At 35.4% G+C, this 19714-nt stretch overlaps 1 protein-coding gene across 2 annotated transcripts in view; it reads left to right on the top strand.

Annotated features, from left to right (window-relative positions):
* The window catches only part of SHPRH (SNF2 histone linker PHD RING helicase), a 47940-nt gene extending 28683 nt beyond the window's left edge, over window positions 1–19257 (top strand). For both annotated transcript variants that reach the window (XM_039707291.1, XM_039707292.1), the window contains exons 18-30: window positions 196–338; window positions 3214–3387; window positions 3702–3764; window positions 4806–5031; window positions 5916–6059; window positions 7389–7490; window positions 8400–8471; window positions 10203–10391; window positions 13929–14021; window positions 14568–14654; window positions 15102–15280; window positions 17118–17198; window positions 18414–19257. In XM_039707291.1, the coding sequence (XP_039563225.1) occupies window positions 196–338; window positions 3214–3387; window positions 3702–3764; window positions 4806–5031; window positions 5916–6059; window positions 7389–7490; window positions 8400–8471; window positions 10203–10391; window positions 13929–14021; window positions 14568–14654; window positions 15102–15280; window positions 17118–17198; window positions 18414–18510 (1650 nt within the window). In that variant the 3' untranslated portion in view covers window positions 18511–19257. The remainder of the gene's footprint in view (window positions 1–195; window positions 339–3213; window positions 3388–3701; window positions 3765–4805; window positions 5032–5915; window positions 6060–7388; window positions 7491–8399; window positions 8472–10202; window positions 10392–13928; window positions 14022–14567; window positions 14655–15101; window positions 15281–17117; window positions 17199–18413) is intronic.
* The last annotated feature ends 457 nt before the right edge of the window (window positions 19258–19714 follow it).

Genomic DNA, 19714 nt, shown 5'->3' on the forward strand with positions numbered 1-19714 from the left:
GTTTCTTAGTCATGTGTTTACACATCAACAGAAGATGGGGTATTTCTTAATCACACTCTCATCCTCCACTTTTCATGGAATTCATAGCCAGTCTGTGTTTGACTGTGGCCTAAAGATCAGTATACACCTCTGCTGCAATGAGTAGATTGGTTTTCTGTTGAAAGTTCAAGGATAAATTTCTTGGTTTTCATACAGATACATCCAGGTTCTCCTTGGTGGTTGGATGTCATCCAGACAGCAATACAGTATGCCATCGATGAGGAGCTTGTTCAACGTGTGCAAAACGAAATAACCTGCAACTACAAACAGGAGACAAGTAAACTCTCCATGGCAGAGAAGTAAGAGAATAACTGAAATAGGCTGTTAAATACCGTTAAATCTATTCAGGTCTTCTTACTTGTTTGTGCTAGCTGTTGCAATTAGATAGCAGACATTTTTGTTTCAGAGCATCTGGACTGCAATTATGTTTCAAAACCAGTCCCTGAAAAAGCACAACTAGATAGATGACTTGGAAAGAAAAGCAGGAAAATTACTGTTTTCTCTTAGATAAGCATTCTTTGAAATGTTCTTCTGCATTATCTACTGTGGTTTTACAGTCTTCAGTACTCATGGAACTGCTGATAAGAAGAATTCAAAGTTTATTACATTAAAATTGAGTAACCTGTAAAAGAAATTGACTTGCTTAAATGGAAAGTAGACAGACAATATCAGAAAATCCTTGTGTAAAACCATAAAATAGCATCACTCTTTTTCTGAGCAAAGAATTTGAAGCTGGTGTCATGTTCAAGACAGCAGTATACCATTTCTTTTTGGGTTCAGTTACAGAGTAATGTATTCAGAGGGGACATTCAGAGGTTGTTTAAATCAACCTCCATCTTGGGATCCAGACCCATGCTTGTTCAATCCAGTAAAGCTGCACAAGGATTTGACTTGTTAAGTATCTGCAAGGAAGGAGATGGAATAGTCTCTGTGTGAAGCCTGTTCCAGTATTGGGCCCACTTGGTGGGGAAAAAAAAGACATTAAAATTATTTAACCTAGTTAATATTTCCTGTGTTGCATCATTTGTACATTGTCTCTTGTTCTTTTTTCAGGTGCCTTTGACAAAAGTTTGACTCAGTCTTCTCTGTATGTTCCAGTTAGATAAATATAGAAAGCAGTAAGGTCTCCCCATAATTTTAGGATTTAATAGATCCTCTTCTCCTAACCCTTTCTTGTACATTCTCGTTGAAGGTCTGTAAGTCCATCACAGAAAAAGGAAACATAGGAACAACAGTGCTCTGGTGGTTTAACTTGAGGCAATTTTCTCAGATACATAAACTTACGCTTTTAAATACAATCTTTCTGAATCATGTTGTAGTGAAATACATTTTTGTTATATTTATGAAATATATAAATATATGTATATACATCTGTGTGCAAGTTTATAAAATGTGTATAAATTTAAATACTTAAAATACACATATTTTAATTCCATGTATAGAGATGTATCCTCTACTCTGACCATTCTGCCATCACGATTCCAAAAGGTTGAAATTTCTTCTTGATGGAAGTAAATATATCTTTTATTTTCAGTACTTAACATAATTCTATTGAATAATCTAAATAAAGACAGAAAACGTAACCTCTTTTTTCTTCAGCAAAAGAGGCAGTGGGCACAAACTGGAACACAAGACGTTCCCTCTGAACATCAGGGAATGCTTTTTTACTGTGAGGGTGACTGAGCACTGGAACAGGAAGCCCAGAGAGGTTGTGGGGTCTCCGTCCTTGAAATACTCAAAAATTGTCTGGGCATGGTCTTGGGCAACCAGCTCTAGGTGACCCTGCTTGAGCAGGGCATTTGAACAAGATAAGACCCTGAGGCCCTTTCCAACATCAGCCAGTCTGTGTGTCTGGATGTGAAAGTCTCATGGTTCTTTGAGAATGATAGCATCACATTCTGGTCAAAATAAATATGAGGAAAGGATTGTTTGCATGTTCATGCAAAACTTTTATGCCTATCCATCCATCTGTTTCTTAGCTTGTGTCACACTGATTTTTTTTTTTTTCCTTGATTGAAATGAGGTATTTAGAAAGTATCTTCTTAAATTGCTACTTACAGATTGTATAACTTTGGAAAAGTTATCTGTGACTAAACTTTATTCTATAACACAGGGATAAAGCTAACTTCCTTTTCAATTTAATTTATGAGATAAAAGCATATGAGATAAAACTTAAAAAACAGTGTTGTATCAAGTTCTGCTGGTCAATGGTGGAAGCAACAAGTGCTCTGAATTGAGTACTGGATATGATTAATCCATGGTATAGTGAGGGAGATTTTTATAAAGCTGGTATTGTTTGGCAATTGATGATATTAACAGCAGACTTGTGGTTGCAATTTACATTTATTTTCAGACTACCTGGTTAGGCAAACTTTGTCTATGTTATTTTAAAATGCATATTACTGAAGTAGGTTATATTGAATGCCAAGCTTTAGTAGTGTTAAACCTGTGCTTTGCTCTCTGCACTGTACAAAATGTATGTTTTGGATCAAACTTTCTATATTGTGTAGAACCACAGTCTTGTACATCAATGTCAGACCTTGTAGGAATGATGCACTTCCTTTCATCAAGAGACTTCTGCTCTCAGGAAAAACATAATGTGGGAAGGGCTTAACTTAACACAAGGTCTTAACTTGTGTTCATTTCCATTACTGCAACACCCCTCCAATCACAAAAGACAGCTAGGTACCTAGGTTTTAGGAGAATAGTTTACTGTTATGTCCATGTAATAAATTTTAACTTAGAAAGCTAATTTGCTGAATGAAGTGTATTTTTGTGATGTGTGCATGTGTCTGTTGTGAATTGCAGAGGTGCATTCAAAATCATTTTGTTGGCCAGCAGACACAAGTAAGACTGTATGTGCAGTGGTTTCCATTTAGTAGATCTGCATTGTGGACCAGAGTGTTGCAGGTTGGTGTTCACTACTAGCATTTGGCCACATCTCTCAAGTCTTGGAAAGAGTCTTTCTGTTCTAAAAATACCAGACATCAGCTCTGGGGATACACTGGAGTGATTTCTGACAGCACTGCATGTAGTAGAAGTAAGCATTTTCTTGTGGTAGCAGCTTTGTTTGTTGTCCTAGATTGCTATTTAGCTACTTCTCTTCTACTTTAAAATACTGAATTGGGTTTGGATTTTGTGTCTTGGTGTAATTTCCCTGTTTCTTTAAATCAGATTCCGTGACTGCAGAGGCCTTCAGTACCTCCTCACAACCCAGCTGGATGAAGTGAAGAAGTTCCAGAAGATTGTAAGAGAAGCAGTGAAAAACTTAGAAGGGCCTCCTTCTAAGCAGGTTATTGAGGCTGCCACTATCTGCCATTTGCGACCTGTTAGACTGCCACTTAACAAGTAGGTCTTGAAAACAGAAAATATAACTTAGATGTGTATTACTACATTTTCCTTTATTTGAAATAGCATACTGAAGCCTTTATTATGTACTCAGGAGCTGTATGCACACTGTTATCACAGATCTATTTGTTAGAATCATGATCTGTAGTTTTATTTTAATAAAATCTTTTGTTGTCAGCTGTATTAGTGTACATGTGACTGTTATTTTGTTATTTTTTAAGAATTTGGTGTAGTTTTTATGTTGGAATAGGGGTTTATGATAATTTGGTTTCTGAAATTCTGAGTGCATCTGTTTTCAATTTTCTGTGTTGCAGCTGTGTCTTTTGTAAGGCTGACGAATTGTTCACAGAATATGAATCAAAGCTCTTTATGCATAGGTAAGTTCATAGCTTTATAAATTTCTCACTGTTAGAAAAAGTGAAAGTTGGGTTGCTTTATGTTTTCTGAAATAAGTTTATGACCAAATGACAGAGACTTCTTGCTGATGGCTTTGACAGCAATTCTGTTAGGTTTGATTTTCTATGTAAATTTCATTTGAAGAAATGGTGTCCAAGGAATGAATACATGCCACTTTCTCTCAAGCCACTATAATATGACCATACATCAGAAATGAAGGGGTGGCATGTTCAGAAATGTGTATAAATACAAGTATGCTAATTTAACACATACTCTTATTTGTGCAAATATTTATTTGTAGTCCAGCTGCAAGTGGTATAATACCACCCTCATTCAGTGTTTCAGTGAGAGGAGATCTCAGACAGAATGAAGCTGAAAGAAGGGTGACATCAGCACGGGGTGGCAGAAGTGCGCATAGTGGGCAGTACTGAAAGATAAATTACAGCTCTCTGCATGCTTTCTTTTGGACTTCTCTCTCTCATATCCCTCACAATGTCAAAATCGGATTGAAAAGTCTTGAGGTTACTGAGAACATTTTGAGACGTGTTTACCAGTGGGGGTTCTGTTGCTTCATGACTGCTGGAATCAGGAAGAATGGATTATTTTAAAATTAGCATTATTTGTCAAGGAGAGAACTGGGAAGCTGTACTGTTCATTCACAGTGCCATACACAGGAAATTTTGCATCTGAGTTTAATTGTAATTCTTGCTTATATAAAACGTCAGAATTGATTTTTTTTTAATGAATGTGACATTAATAACTACTGAAAGATGATTTATATATGTAAGCCTTTACAAAAGCTGTAGATGATTTGGGGCTGACAGAATGGCCTGAGGATTGGTTCCAAGGTCACTGTGTTCAAAGCAAGATTTTGATTAGGTCATAAAACAGCTGTTTATATTTGCTTGGTTTACATTATCTTTTAGTCATATATAAGAAGGCTGAAATAGATGATGTATAAGTACAGATGGATGGGAAAGTACAAAATCAGTGCTAAGTGCTGTGTTTGGTTTGTTTTGAAGTGTTAAAGGCCAGATGGCAATATTCGAGGAGATGATAGAAGACCAAGAAGGGCTTGTCGATGACCGCGTGCCCACCACAAGCAGAGGGCTCTGGGCAACCAGTGAAACTGAGCGGGCTTTGAAAGCTCTTCTTTCCTTTGCCAAAGCTCACCGCATGGATGTCAGGGTAACCGAGGAAGGGAGCGCATTCCTGGAGCTCTTTGAAGCATGGAAAAAGGAATATAAGGTACAGTAAATTACATGGTGATCAGACAGTTTGTCATCCATTTAGTTTATTGTAAACAAATTGCAGCTGAATATTAGCACATCTAAGTCATATTCCTGGAATTAGGCTTTGCCTACCAACCTTTTCTACAGTGCTTATTACAGGATTTGATGTTAAATGATTTATATCTGAGCTAATTGTTTCTAAGAGCTATGTGGGCTACTAATCAAATTTCTAAGCAATGTAATTGCATCTATTAAGACAATATAAAGATATAATTAAATGTGTTCATCTGTTTACTTGAATCAGAATGTAACAAGACTCAGCAAATCCAACACTGGTCCATTCTGTCATTCCAGTTACCTTCAGTTTTGTGAAGAAGGAACGCAGTTTTTTTATGTGCCTTTATGTTAGGAAACAAAAGATGGGCGTAATGTGCCAATGAGAATGAAGACAGTGTTGTGATTCTGTCTGTTGTGACTTGGAAATATTGATTCAGTGGTCTGTACTACTCCAATGTACACTGAGCTACAAGAATGATACTCTTTGAAACTTTTTTTTTTATTCAGCAGAGTTTGTTGTTTTTGTTTTTTTTGTTTTGCAAGGCATTTTGTTTCTGAATTTTTAGTTGCATTAATTGTTGTAGTACTAGTAGTTGTAGAAGAAACGAGCAACAGCTATTTCTAGTTGTTTATCCAGAGAGGCTGGAGAAGAGAGCAGACAAAATGATGTCTATACTGCTTGTTTTCCATTGTAATTAGTTGTTGTTATGGCTGAATGCTGTAAAGAAATATTATCTCTTCCTCCGAAAAGGTTCTCACGTTTCATTTTACATTTTATGGCAGAGTCATGTAAGTGTAACTCAGTTCAGTTCTGCTGTTCACTTGTTTGGGGTTTTCTTACAGTTACTTCATGAGTACTGGATGGTGCTTAGGGATCACGTGTCTGCTATTGATGAACTGGCAATGGCGACAGAGCGACTGAGAGTGCGTCACCCCGATGAGCCAAAACCAAATCCACCAGTGCTCCACATTATAGAGCCACATGAGGTAGGGTACTGGGCAGGAAAGAACGGTTTCTCTTTGAAAGAATCTACCTCCTACAGAAATAAAATCCACATCTGGATGTGTGTATAATGTCTATAATGTGTCTCTGATTTCAGTTCAGACAGGCTTGGTGGAGTATAGAATTTTTCTAGGTTAAGTACATTTTGACATAGGGCCATTTTGACCTTGTAACTGTTACTCTGATATATTTTTGTTAGCCTTCTGACAGAGTGGCATGTTTGCAAGAGACCGTTCGTTCAGCAGCAGCAGCAACTTCCTTTTTCTACAGTTGTCCAGTTTTCCAAGCTGGGTGGAAAATTAAGTTGACCTGATTCCTTACCCATATTGATACTTTTCACAAATACCCATATAAAACAGAAATAAGCTCATCAAAGAAAATTTTTTTTTTCAGTATTTTGAAATTTCTGAGCTATCCCTGACTCTGGTTATGATGATAGAGAAAATGCTGGGTTGATTTAACCTCTTAATTTTTTTTTTGCACCAATAGAAGTGTATTTTCTAGAGACACATTTTGTGGGGTTTTATTTCTGTGAGATTAAGTTAGATAAAATTGCTTCTTTCTATAAGGAAATAAATTTCATCCCTGTATTGGAACAATTTTTAAAAAGGAGTACTTTGCTTAACAAATGCCTAATAAAGTCTTAAGATTTATGCATGTATATGCAGCCATAAAAGAAACACCCATTTCTTTGGCCTTCATCCTTCAGGTGCCTGCCTCTTTTGCAGTATTAAACTTCTCCACTGTCAGCTGTAATTAATCTTAAAAAAGTCAGCTTGATGGTTCTGCCTTTGTATAGGTTAAATCAAAAGTGGAAATTTTTAGGAAATAGAAAGAAAATAATTGTCTTTTACACATTGTTTTTGGAATCAGCAGTTAATTCTGATACATATATATATATATATATATACATATATATATATATATATATATATACACACACACACTTGAATCAATTTAAGCCTTATATTGGAGGAACTTCAAAAGAAACTCCTGAAAATCTGGGTTATTTTAATTTTATTTTGTTTCTCTAAAGAGCCAATAATGTAAATAAAACAATAAAAAGCAATTTTGTATGTCTTCTGCATCTCAGCCCATTCACACTGCTGTGTTCATACTGGGTACAGGAAAGGAATAGATAATCAGTTTTGCTTCGGGAGAAGCACGTTTAAATTTCCAGCATGAGCTGGTTTTCTATCTGTCACCAGTAAATTAATCAGCTGAATTTCACCAAAAAAATCAATTTAAGCCTTATTGTAAAAAACTTAACTTTTTTTTCCCTTTTTAACACATATTTAATGTTGTTTTCATAGGTAGAGCAAAATCGAGTGAAACTTCTGAATGACAAGGCAGTTGCCAAATCACAGCTTCAAAAGAAATTAGGACAACTTCTGTACCTCACTAATCTGGAGAAAGTAAGATTAATGGTTCCTTGGTCTTTACCTAAGTGCTCTGTTTACCTGTGGAAGGGAAGAAACCTACCATTATTTTTATTTAAAGCTTCCATCTTAAATCATATTTTCTGTGAAGATTCATTATATTTTGAAATTCAGTGTGCTGTTGTGCTGTTCTTTGTTTTACTGTGTGCTCATAAAATTATTTATTGCATTATATATTTTAGTTACTTGTTTAATTACATACTTATTAAACTATGAACTAGTTTTAGATGTGTAAAGTTTTCATTAAAACTAACTGGGCCATGTTTAGTAGAAGCCTTATAAAACCTTATTAAACTATGAACTAGTTTTAGACGTGTAAACTGGGCCATGTTTAGTAGAAGCCTTATAAAATTATGTATGTCTCTGCATACCTTTGGTATTTTGCTAAGAGGTTACCTGAAACAGAAGGATAGTCACGTCTGGAGTTAAAATAAGTGGTTAAAAAAAAAAAGGCAAAACAGATAATCTGCATTTATTATATGTTATTTTAATCATAGTGTTTGAGTAAGTGCATTTATGTTAAAGTAAACATAGTTAAGTAAAATTTAAGTGTTTCTGCAACCATGTGAAGCTGATAGAAAATACGTGGAGTTTCTTGTTTGAAACTTGTATTTTACCATGATTTTTCAGAGGTGGTATAGAGCTACAGATGCCATCAGAAGAACTGCAGAATGAAAAGTGCTCCTTTTGCTTACCATAAGTTACATGGTTTTTAACTCCTCAAGATGGACTTGAGTACATGGATATATTTTTAATTTGATCAGAGAGTGTTTTGGTTTGATTTGGTTTCTTTTAAAGGCTTTATTATTCACTTTTTGTAGAAGCTTGTTTTAAATATAGAATAACAAAACACAAAGCTTTTTTTTTTTTTTTTCTAATTTATAGTCTCAGGACAAAACTACTGGAGGAGTTAACCCAGAACCATGTCCAATCTGTGCACGTCAACTGGGAAGACAGGTAAGATACTTACTAAGCAGGTTTTACTTTTAGAACATCTTTAGCGGGAGCTGAGCCAGTTGTGTGTCAAATTGTCAGGATCTGTTTTTAAATGAATGTTGTATTGAAAAACAGGGCTGTTTCTGTAATGTACCAACCAGTCTCTCCCCTGAAATAACATCTTTCGCAGATGCAAACACCTCTACTTCTTTTAGCTTTTGACATCTGCTTAAGTGTTCCAGAAATGTGAGTTCATGATTGTTTTATAAATCTGAAGTTATACTTTTGGCAGAAAGATTTATTTCCCATTTATAAGCTAACAGAAAGAGGAAGTCGGTAAACTTCTATTGTATACCTTTTACTGTAATTGTTCTTATTGATAGTATTTTTTTCTTCTAAAGAAAAGACTATTACATATGCAAACAGTAGCAAAATCCAATAGAATAAATACTGGCAATGTGGATTTCTTTCCCTGCTGAAGTGCAGGAGTTGAAATTCAAGTGAGACTTTATATCATAAAGTACAAAGCCATAGTTTAAACTTGACTTACCATGCATTAGGGAAAAACATAAAAGGACTCATTATGGTAAAACTAAATTGTCTCTTTCTTTTAGAGTAGCTATTTTAAGGAGGTTTAGCTTCTCTTTGCATTATAGACATGTGTAAGCATGAGCTGCTGTCCTGCCATGTTTCCAAAATCCCCTCTGTTCTCTTCTTCCAAGGGTAATACAGGTTTTTACAGAGAACAGCTGTTACTCCTGTTAACTGCCATTATTCTTTATCTCAGAGCTGAAAAAGCTCACTGAAAACAAAAATAATCTCTTAACTAACTTTATATTTTCTTAACAGCAAGACTGCTTCTTTAGATGATAGCAGTTTTCATGTTGTAAAGAACTTCTAAAATACATCTCATTCTATTTCTGCACAGTTGCAAAAAACCTTACAAAGTCTAAAGGACCTGCTTGATAATCAGTGATTTAGTCAATCTCTTTGCTGCTTGGTCCTGTGAAAACTTCTGGTTTTCCCTCTTGGAATGGCCTAAAGAACAGGCTAGTACAGCAAAAGATATTATTTTGAATTTCAAAACTACTGGTCTACAAATTGCATCTCTATTATGGGAGGTTCCAGCTGACATGTAGATGCTCTAGGCTCACAAGAGGAGAACAGCTTCTGCAATGCAATCTTGTTTCACATACATTCTGTCAAAAAAAAGATTAAGGCACTGTATAAAATCTTTCTTCTAAAGTCCAAAGATGCTGTCTTGGACTTACCAATAGGGAAAAATTAAAGCATTTTTTCTGTCACTTATTAAATATTACCAATCTAGTATGAATGCACAGATAAAGAATTGTAGAGAAGGCAAATAAAAACATTTTTGTAATTTTTTTAAAGTATGTAAATACTTGATTTGTGTTTACATATAAGGCATTAAGAGTCATCTTTCATAGAAATGGAAGATTGTAATGTCTTTCCTGAAGTTCAAAACTGAGAAAATTCAAAGAATGAACAATAAATTCAGAGACTTCCTTTAGATCATGAATGTCTCTATACTGGAAAACTTTAAAATTCAGGCTTTTTAGCAGCTGGAGTGCAACAATTGTAAAATTCTTCTTTAATCTGATGAATATCATGAAAATAATGTGATTTCTCTATGAAAATGTAATTTATCATAGATTAGTACACTGTTTTTCTTTTGCACTGGCCCAAAACTGAAACTGTGTTGTGTCTGGTTTTTTTTTGTTTCCTGCACAGTGGGCAGTGCTGACCTGTGGACACTGTTTTTGTAATGAGTGCATAGCAATCATCATCCAGCAGTACAGCGTTGGCACCCGCCGGAGCTCAATCAAATGTGCCATTTGCAGGCAGACAACATCTCATAAAGAAATATCTTATGTCTTCACTGCAGAAGCTGCAAATCAGGAGGATGATATTCCTGTAAAGGTGAGTTGTTTGCAGGAACTCTGTGGCTCAAACTTTCATATTTGTGGTGTTTTGTAGCATACTGCATTTAGGCAGACAAGTGTACTGTATAGTTTTATAAATAGTTTGCCCTAATGACAAAACCTCTAGACACAAACATGTAGGAATTCAGTCCTGATTGCACTGTTGTATCTGCTTTTTTTACTAAAGGAGAGTTTTCATTGGGTTGGAGAGACAGCATCTCCATGAATCATTGGCAGTAGTGACATAGATGTAGTGCTTAGGTACATGTTTGCACTGCATGAATGTCTTGTAGAATTGTCTTGTAGAAACCAAAAACCTGTGTTTAGTGCAGTTGTGGAAAAAATAGAGGATTCTGCGTTGAAATGCAAAGGTAAAATACATTGATAATATTTTGGTTTAGATGATACTGCTGTCTTTTATTAAAATATTATGATACAGCTGATTTAAAATATGATTGTAGTGCTTGTTATAATTTTAATCTGATTAGTGTAGTTAAATTTAAGTTTAATTTAACTAAGTTTAAAGTTAATTTAATTTAAGTAAATTTAATCTGATTAGTGATTAGTGTAGTTAAAAATAATAACTAGTTGTGCTGAGAGACTTCCATGATATCTGTGCAAGTCTCCTTGAACCTTGCACAATTTCTAGGGTTGCTACCCTGTATTGAAGGCAATGCTACCATATTCACACTAGTTATTTCAACCTCCCTGGACAAATGAAATTCCATTTTATAAGTAGATTATTCCTAACTCGAATTATTAAAGTAGTTGACAGTATGTGGCACCAGGGGGAGTAAATAGGCTGTATTTTTCAAGTGCTACTTCTTAGAACACAACTTCATGCAGGGGCTTTTTACATATTAATTCCATATACAGTTTAGAGATATCACCCTGTTTTTAACAGAATTTCAAATATGTTTCATAAATTACATTAAAAAATAACCAGAATTACCAAATTTCATAAAGAAGACACTGAAAGAACATGTCATCTGCTGTCCTATGTAAAAAGTTGTAGTGTTTTCTTGAAATATTTCTGCATCAGAAACTTTGAACAAAGCAAAAATAAACCAAAATACGAATTCTGTGCGAATATGCTTGAGCAAAGCTCATTCTTAATTAATGCAAAATTAAAAATTTACACTGTATCTTCTCTGTATTTACTACCTAAACAAGCAACATTATTAAAAAATTCTACCCTATTCATATTCCTTTAAAGGACAGTTTACAAAGAATAACAAACTTACTATGGTTTCTGTAGAATACTGATGTTAAGATCAGTATCTTTCAGAACAGATATGAAAATTGTGTGATTTATTCAGTGTTCGTATTTTAATCTGATCTTTTTCAATTCCTCCAGACTCTTAAAGTACTCACTACCTCTCTTTCTTTCTAACTCTTTATTTTACTGACACTAACCATCTTAAGGTAATGCCTTAGATGCAAATGGACTACTGTAAATGGAAACATTTTATACTGAGAGATTACTGGCATCCCTGCATGTTTTGGTTTTGTAAAAGCTTCCTGTGTCTGGTCAGCATTACAGTGGGTGTTGCCAGCCTGACATCTGAGACAGAAATTGTTTGTTAGAGGGTAGTTTTGGTTCTGATGTTAACTGTTCCATAATTCATTTGATCTAACCAATTCCTTTATAAATATTCATCTGAATATTTAACAAAATGACAGACTATGGTGTAGGGGTAATGAGTGGGATACCATTTTTTAAGACTGACTGAAAAATAAGAGTGTTTCTGTCAGTTTCATCTCTCCATAGAGAACAAAATTGAGATCTTTGTGTGTGCTGTGAGCCAAAGTTTTAGTCACTTGTAAGTTCAATAAGTATAATATAGTTTACATAATGTAGACAGAGAGATGAAGAACTTCACACAGTTATCTTGTTTAAAAAATAGAGCAAAAGGACTGTGACCACTTTGAGCATTGTGCTGTTCTTTTCTGCACCACAATTCCCCCTATTGATCTTGTACAAGTCACCTTTGTGACACCTGAGTCACAGGAATCTGAAGGGTGGAAAAATCAACAGTGGCTAAAGCTGCTATCTGTTATAGGAGGGAAAAGAACCTATGATAAAGTCAAAAACAGTTTGTGAGGACAAGACAATTAGATTAGCCAGGATTGTCATCACTGAATCACATATGAATAGTATTGGAAAAGCCATAAATGATCCTGGAATTATGTAGGAAGTCCTAAAAGCTTGTCTCAGATCTCCTAACTGTAGGTGTTTATGATTGGCAGTCAGTAGCCATAGGGCTGCAAATGTGTCTTCCTTTCAGACCTGCCAACATAAGCATTTCTAATTGTCCATCTGACTTTGCAAACAGTCAGATGGACAGTCAGTGTCTATCAGGTGAAGAGAAATGGCGTGGAAGAAATCTGGTTTGTTTCTATGTCTGTGACATTGCAGGGTTGGACTGTGGAGGAACCCGGGTAAAAAATGGCACTGCTGACTGCAGCCTTTGGTAAAACAGTGTGTAGAAAGTCTTTCACATGTTAGCTGCCTAATGTGTGGTGATCAAGCAGCCCAGCAGCATTGGTTCCCAGCTTGTGCTGAGACTGCTGACATCCTTCCCAGCCAATTCTGCACGTAGCATGACTTCAGTAAATTTGATCTGTCATTGTAGTGAGCCAACATAGTTAATTCAATGTTCAAAAGACAGGTGCAGACAGAAATAAAACAGTATTTGTCCTGCTGAATCTAGCACAGTTTGAAATGACAATGTGTGTAGTAAGAAAGTAAAGGCTTCTTTAAAAAAGACATGAGGCAAAATTGCTGTAATAGAAGGTACATACTGAAGGAGGTGGAAAAAGAATTGCATCTCATTGTATCCTCTGGCTGACCTAAGGGGAAAGGGAAGAGTACATAAATCAAAATGGACAAGATGTAGAATAAGGTATTGGATTCATTAAGCACTGAAATACTTCTGAATGCAGAATAGAAAGATGTTTTCATTGCAGCTCACCATAATTAAAAAATTAATTATATTTACAATTTTCATACTGTTTTAAATATGATTAATGACCATCATAGCACTGAACATAAGTTTGATGTTGCCAGAATGAGAAACAAAAGCAACATAAATAGCATTCAGGTAGGTTTTTTTCTTGGACCATTTTCAAAAGGTGTGAAGGTAGGGAAATTTTAATGTGCATTTGAAAGATTCACTAAAGGCTGTGCCACAAAGTTAAACCACAGGAGGCCTAATGGGCAGGTTTGGTGCCACTGCACTACTTGGGCTGTCTGTTTTGCCTCATGCAGAACTAGAGGTGTGTCTGCATAGCACTTCATTCCTCCATGTGCTGCTCATGCTGTTACACACTGCTGATCCTAGTACAGTGTGTTATAAGGGAGAGGTAAAAGTAGTTCAGTGCTACCTCACCTGCCCTTCCTCAAGGCTGATCATTGTTAACTTTGTGTGAGATGTGTAAGAGACATAATATGACATCATTTAATAAAGCAATGAATGTGGAAGGAGTTTTTTACTATCCTGCTTTACTAATGTGCTTCTTTGACTTTTCAAAGGGAAGTCACTCCACCAAAGTGGAAGCTGTGGTCCGAACACTGAAGAAAATTCAATTTAAAGATCCAGGGGCTAAGTCCTTAGTTTTCTCAACGGTATTAATCAACATCTTCTGTCTTGTCTTTGCATGTGTGTTTTGAGTTTAAAGCGTTCATAATATTTTCAGGAGCTAGTTTAGCTACCAAAATGTTGAATCACTCTGTACAACTGCTTGATTGTTTTGAGGATTTGTAGGGCAAGTCTTGTAACTGGAACAAGAATAATGATCATAGTCAGCAGATGTGAAAGCTTTTTTCTATAAAGGGCAAACACTTAGATTTGTATGGAAGCAGTAGAAATTTTAGATAATTTTAAATGTGATGTCCAGATGTTTTTGATACATTGTAAAACTGGTTTTGCAATGGCAACCAATTTCTTGTATTCAAGTTGATCTTTCTAATTACTTGTCTTTCTTAGTTTTATGAAAGATTTGGTTTCTAGCACAATTTTTTTTTAAAATTGCAAATCCTAGCAGTTTGAAAAGCTTTTAAATCTACTCTTTGTTAGGGAAGCTAATTATTATTTTTTAGTTGTCATTGCTGTTTGTAATGTTGAGTTACTTTTATTGTGTTGTGTGGTTTTGTTTTTTTTTTTTTTTACAGTGGCAAGATGTGTTGGATATAATTTCAAAAGCTTTGTATGACAACAACATGGTTTTTTCTCAGATCAATGGAATTAGTAAATTTCAGGTACATAAAGGATATTTTTCTTAAATTATTTTCAGTGGGAAAATCATAGTTCATAGAAGTTAATCTGATCCTTTTTACTTTGCTGCTTCATTTCAGAACCTAAAAAAGCAGCAAATTTGTATGGCAGAAGTTTTGATCTCTAACCTATTAATTCTAAAAATTATCATCTCAAAAAGTCCCAGTTTAAAGCATTTGGAGATAAACAGTACATTCACTTTCAAGAAAGATGCATTGGCATGGATGTTAAGGATGAGACACACTGATCAGTGTTGCAAGAAGTTCATGCCTTCCTGAGACTGTCATGTATCTGTTCTGGGTTGACAGACCTGCAAAGATTGTCTATCTGGAGCCTGTATAAACTGCCATAATTTTTTGAAAATATAGTCTTGTCCCCTACACGTAGCATTGAAGAACTTCTGTCACACTGCTGTGGTGTTTGCCTTCTAGGAAAACCTGTCTGCATTTAAATACGATCCCAACATCAATATTTTGCTGCTGCCTCTTCACACTGGTTCCAATGGACTAAACATCATTGAAGCAACTCATGTTCTGCTGGTGGAGCCCATTCTGAATCCAGCACATGAGCTACAGGCTATTGGCAGAGTACATCGTATTGGCCAAACAAAGTAAGATTTACAGTTGTGTTCAATGGTTTAGGTATGGTCCAGAGTACATCTGAAAAAACCTTTTTTCAGCTGCTGCCCTATTTCATGTGTGCCATTGATGCCTTAGTTTTTAACTTTGGACTTCTGCTTGCAAAAATATCCAGAAATGTCTTAGCTTTGCAGGTCCAAGAAACTCATAATTTATGTCATATATGGCTGCATTCAGGCATGGCCTTTATGAGTTCCTTGAGAGACTCTTTCTAACTGGTCATTCTTAGCTCCAGATTGCATAAATTGTTAGGGGGTTTTTTGTTTCCTTCTTTTGGGACATTTTTTAATTGGGGTTTTTTTGCAAAAAGAAAGTTATAGCACATTCTCATTAGAACTGATAAGTTTTTAAATCACAGTTCTGCCCTCACCCCTGTCTTTTTGAAGAAATTAATGAGTTTGCATGTCTCTTGTTTGTTTCACTGTTGTTGCTCTGACACAGGTAGTACTGAACACTTGAAAAAGGTTTGAGAAAGTTTGTCCTCAGCATATGAGATGTATGTGTTTTTTCTAAGGTCTCGTGACTTTATTAAAAAAAAAAAAATTAAAGCCCAGTACCTGAAGAAGAAAAATAGCTGCAGTCTATTATGGAATAAAAATAGTGTAGAATAATAGTGGTGGTTGTGTTCTGGAAATGAAAGCAAAGAGAGAGGACAACATGAAGGAGCATGTATGTGTAAGAATGTTTATGAACAAGTGGATATTTGTGTGTGTTGGTAAAGATTTTGAATTAACTGTGAGGGCATAGGAAAGACTGATTGCAACAGCCCACACTGCTACTCTACATGATGCTGGAGATAAAAAAACCTTGCAATAAAACCACCAAGAATACATAGTACTTTTTAAGAATTAAGATTTCAGCTAGGCCTATTTTTAAAGAGGGCTGTGTTCCAAGTATACTTAGCACTAGGGAATACTCCTAAGTGTTTAGTGTCACTGGTGCAACTATTACCAGTTCAGTTCTTATTTACTTCTCTTTTTTAGGGGTAGACCTTTGCCTGTGAATCCAAAAGCATTCCCCCTTGCATTCTTCTGTGAAATGTTACCTGCCAAAGTTTCAACCTAAGACCAAAAAACATCTAAGCATTTTCAAGGGTTCTTACCTTGAAAAATGTTTATACTGGGGAGCATGGGGTGCTTTTTCATTTTTATCTTTGGATCTGACTTTTTTCCATTTCAGTTTCTGGTGCCTGTCACTTTTCTAAGTTACTACTTTCTTTTTTGAAATTTTATTTCATAAATGGAATTTTCATTTTGTGATATGTTTATTGGCATTTTGGGTTTTATATTTTACCAGTGTTTACTGACTGCAATTACTGACTTCTTTAAAAAAATTGTTATATTTTGCTGTCTTCAAAAATCGTGTTATTAAAACTCTGGGAATTAGGTTTAATTTTCCATCACATTGAGCTCTTGTCTCTTGGAATAATTTCTGACAATGAAGTATGAACATTGTATATAACCAGTGGGCAAAACTCTTTTTTCTTTGGGCTCCGGAGGAATGTTTCTAGTAAGGACACAGAAAGCAGAACTTTGCCCTGTGTCTGCATTAGGATTTTAGCTAATACAGCTTACATTCATTTAGTGTGTGATCAGTAAAGTGAGTGTGTTTACAGGGAAGCACTAAGCTCTCTGAAATGTCAATGGAAGTTGCTAATCGCTTCTAACATTTATTTCTTAAAAACCAGAGGCATATTTTCAACACTTTTAATAGAATTAGTATGAGACAAAATACGGTTATAAACTTTGGCAGTAAAAGTACAACTTCTGCTCACTTATGGTGGCATTGTCTTTTTTTAAACACATTCAGATCTACGATTGTTCATAGGTTCCTGATAAAAGCAACAATAGAGGAGAGAATGCAGACTATGCTGAAAACTGTAGATAGAAGGTAAGTGTTGAATTTTTTTTAAAAGTCATTATTGCACTGAAAATGAAAAGGTGGTTCTCCACCATACTTCTGTTGTGATTAGGAAGGTATATCTTATATATAATCTTCAACTGTTCTTCAAACTGTTTTGATTGGCCAAACAGTTTTAAGACTTCAAAAGTTTTAACCTGGTTCCAGCAATGTGCAGCTTAAGGTATTTTAATTCTCTGGAAAACATTTTGGTTATGTTTTATGTATTTTACTTCATAAAAGCCCAAGTAATGATTTATGTATTAAGGTATGATTTATCTTTTCAGTTTACCTATTTTTATTGGTATAAAAACATTGCAATTGATGGAGCAGCACTAACCCTGCCGCTAGAACAACAATGTGCTATAAACTCTAACACAGGACATGGGTTCCTTCTTTTGTTATTTTATTTTTTTAATCCTGCAAACCTCATCCAATGGTGCTGTGTGAACTGCTTGATTTCACAGTCCATGCAAGCACTGCCCAGATGCTAAGTCATACATGAGGCTGGTGTGCAGACACAGAGAACAGCTCTCACTGTGGTTTATCTTTCCAAAATCTATAAGCAGTGATGGATTGGAGCGGGGCCAAAAATGCTATTTACATTCCTTATGCAGACAGTGTAAGAGGTTTGTGCCTTTTAACCAGGTGGTATACACATGACAAATCTAGGAGGAGGCCTTTGTTTAAGGAAATTTTCCTTGTTACAGATCATGAAACTAAAAATTACATGCACATCTTTGGCTGTAGTTTTGAAAGATTTCAGTTTTAGCTCTTCAAGAATGATTTATACTCCTTATCTGTAAAGTAGCACTACTTTTGCACATAAAATTTGGATAAATGTACAGTGGTTGAATGATCCCATGAGGGCTAATGTTTTGAAAGTAATATTAAGCCTTATGCTTGGCAGCTCAAGCGAATCCTTTAAATGTTAAGAGGTCAGAGTGCATTATCCCATGTTCTGCTGCCTTTGCAGTGTTTGGTGTTGACCACATTTGGGGACAGTAGATGGACTTTTTCTCTTAGAATGTGCAGGAGCAGTAGGTGATGAGTGTATGTGTTTCCTGAACAGAAGGCGTGCTTTCCTGCTGAGCTTTAAAGCTAAGCAGGTATTGACTCTGAACTGTGTGCTCTGTCTTCAGTGCACACAGCTCATTTCTTACACTGATTCTTTCTCTGATGCCCATGTGCAATTTTTTCCCACAGCCACACGAGCTCTTCCATGAAACAGTCAGAAGCCTCAGTGTTGACAGTGGCAGATTTGGCTGACCTTTTCACAGAGGAAACTGAAGAACTTGAGTAAAAACATTGGTTTGACCTAATGAAATTGGCAAGTACCTGACCCAGTAAGCACCAGGATAAAATCCACTTGATCTGTCATTCCTGTAGGCATCATCTAACACTTGTCTGTAAGAGAGCAATCAGAAATTGAGAAGTCTTAATTTTTACTGATTTATTCTTTGGTGATGTTCATAGCAGCACACACCTCTGATGGCACTGGATAAAAGTTGCACTTTGCACATTATACAAAAACATGATTTTTTTTTCCCAAAGAGAATTTGAGCTGGATGCTGAAACCGAGATCTTGGACCTTTGGTTGAGAGTATTTTTACCATCAGGCTTGATTGGCTATTAGCTCAGTCTGAGAACAAAACTGTGTGGGTAGTTGGGTGGGAAAGGGAAGCAGAAAAATACAAATCTAATTTTTTTTATTGTACAAAGAGTTGTTAGAAAGAATGACTGTAAATTAATATTCTTCTAGAAAAGGCTTGTTAGATTTAATGCAGAGTTATTAAGTGTCTTATTGTTACCACTTCAAATTACAAATTTTACTAATAGTTTGGATATTTGTATTAGGCCTTTAGATATTCATAAAGACTTTTGACAGTTAAATATTTCATTGTTAATGCTTACTCACGGCAAAAAGATGTTAATTAAATTATGCTTTTTGTATGTGTGTTGGTCTGGTGATCAGTTAAAGACTTGAACCTGCTGTACATTTTTTTCACTTGAAGCTGTGACTAAGTTAGTGCTCTGTTTGAAAAAACAAGAAAAGCATTTGCTACAGAATTTTCAAAAGGTTACACGGCTAATCACTTTGTAATTATTTGGTGTTTCTATGCATTATCTCACCCTGATCTTTTTTCTACTTCTTCCCCTTGAAGATTCAGCAATTTAAATACAAAAAATACATGAAATTATGGTAGGCAGGCTAGTTATTAGGTGCCTGGTCTAAGTTAGAGAAAGTGTGGACAAAAATGGAACTTTTGTGAGGCTTCATCTTTAGATATGCAAGAACACTCTACCCCATCTTTGTTGACAGTAGATAGTTTACAAAAGAAATCTAGGCTAACTTTCAGACTGCTGAAGGTAGGCACAATAAATTTTAAGCCTTTTGGCATTGGTTATGGATGTGCATTTACATAATATTAATTTCTGAAGGTATTACAGAAGCCAGCTCATTTGTGCAGTGTTAAAATTGGTGTTAAACACAATTTTGTGTTTAG

Source organism: Passer montanus, unplaced genomic scaffold (assembly GCF_014805655.1).
Source record: "Passer montanus isolate IOZ18808 unplaced genomic scaffold, ASM1480565v1 scaffold2, whole genome shotgun sequence".
In the NCBI taxonomy this organism is placed as follows: domain Eukaryota; kingdom Metazoa; phylum Chordata; class Aves; order Passeriformes; family Passeridae; genus Passer; species Passer montanus.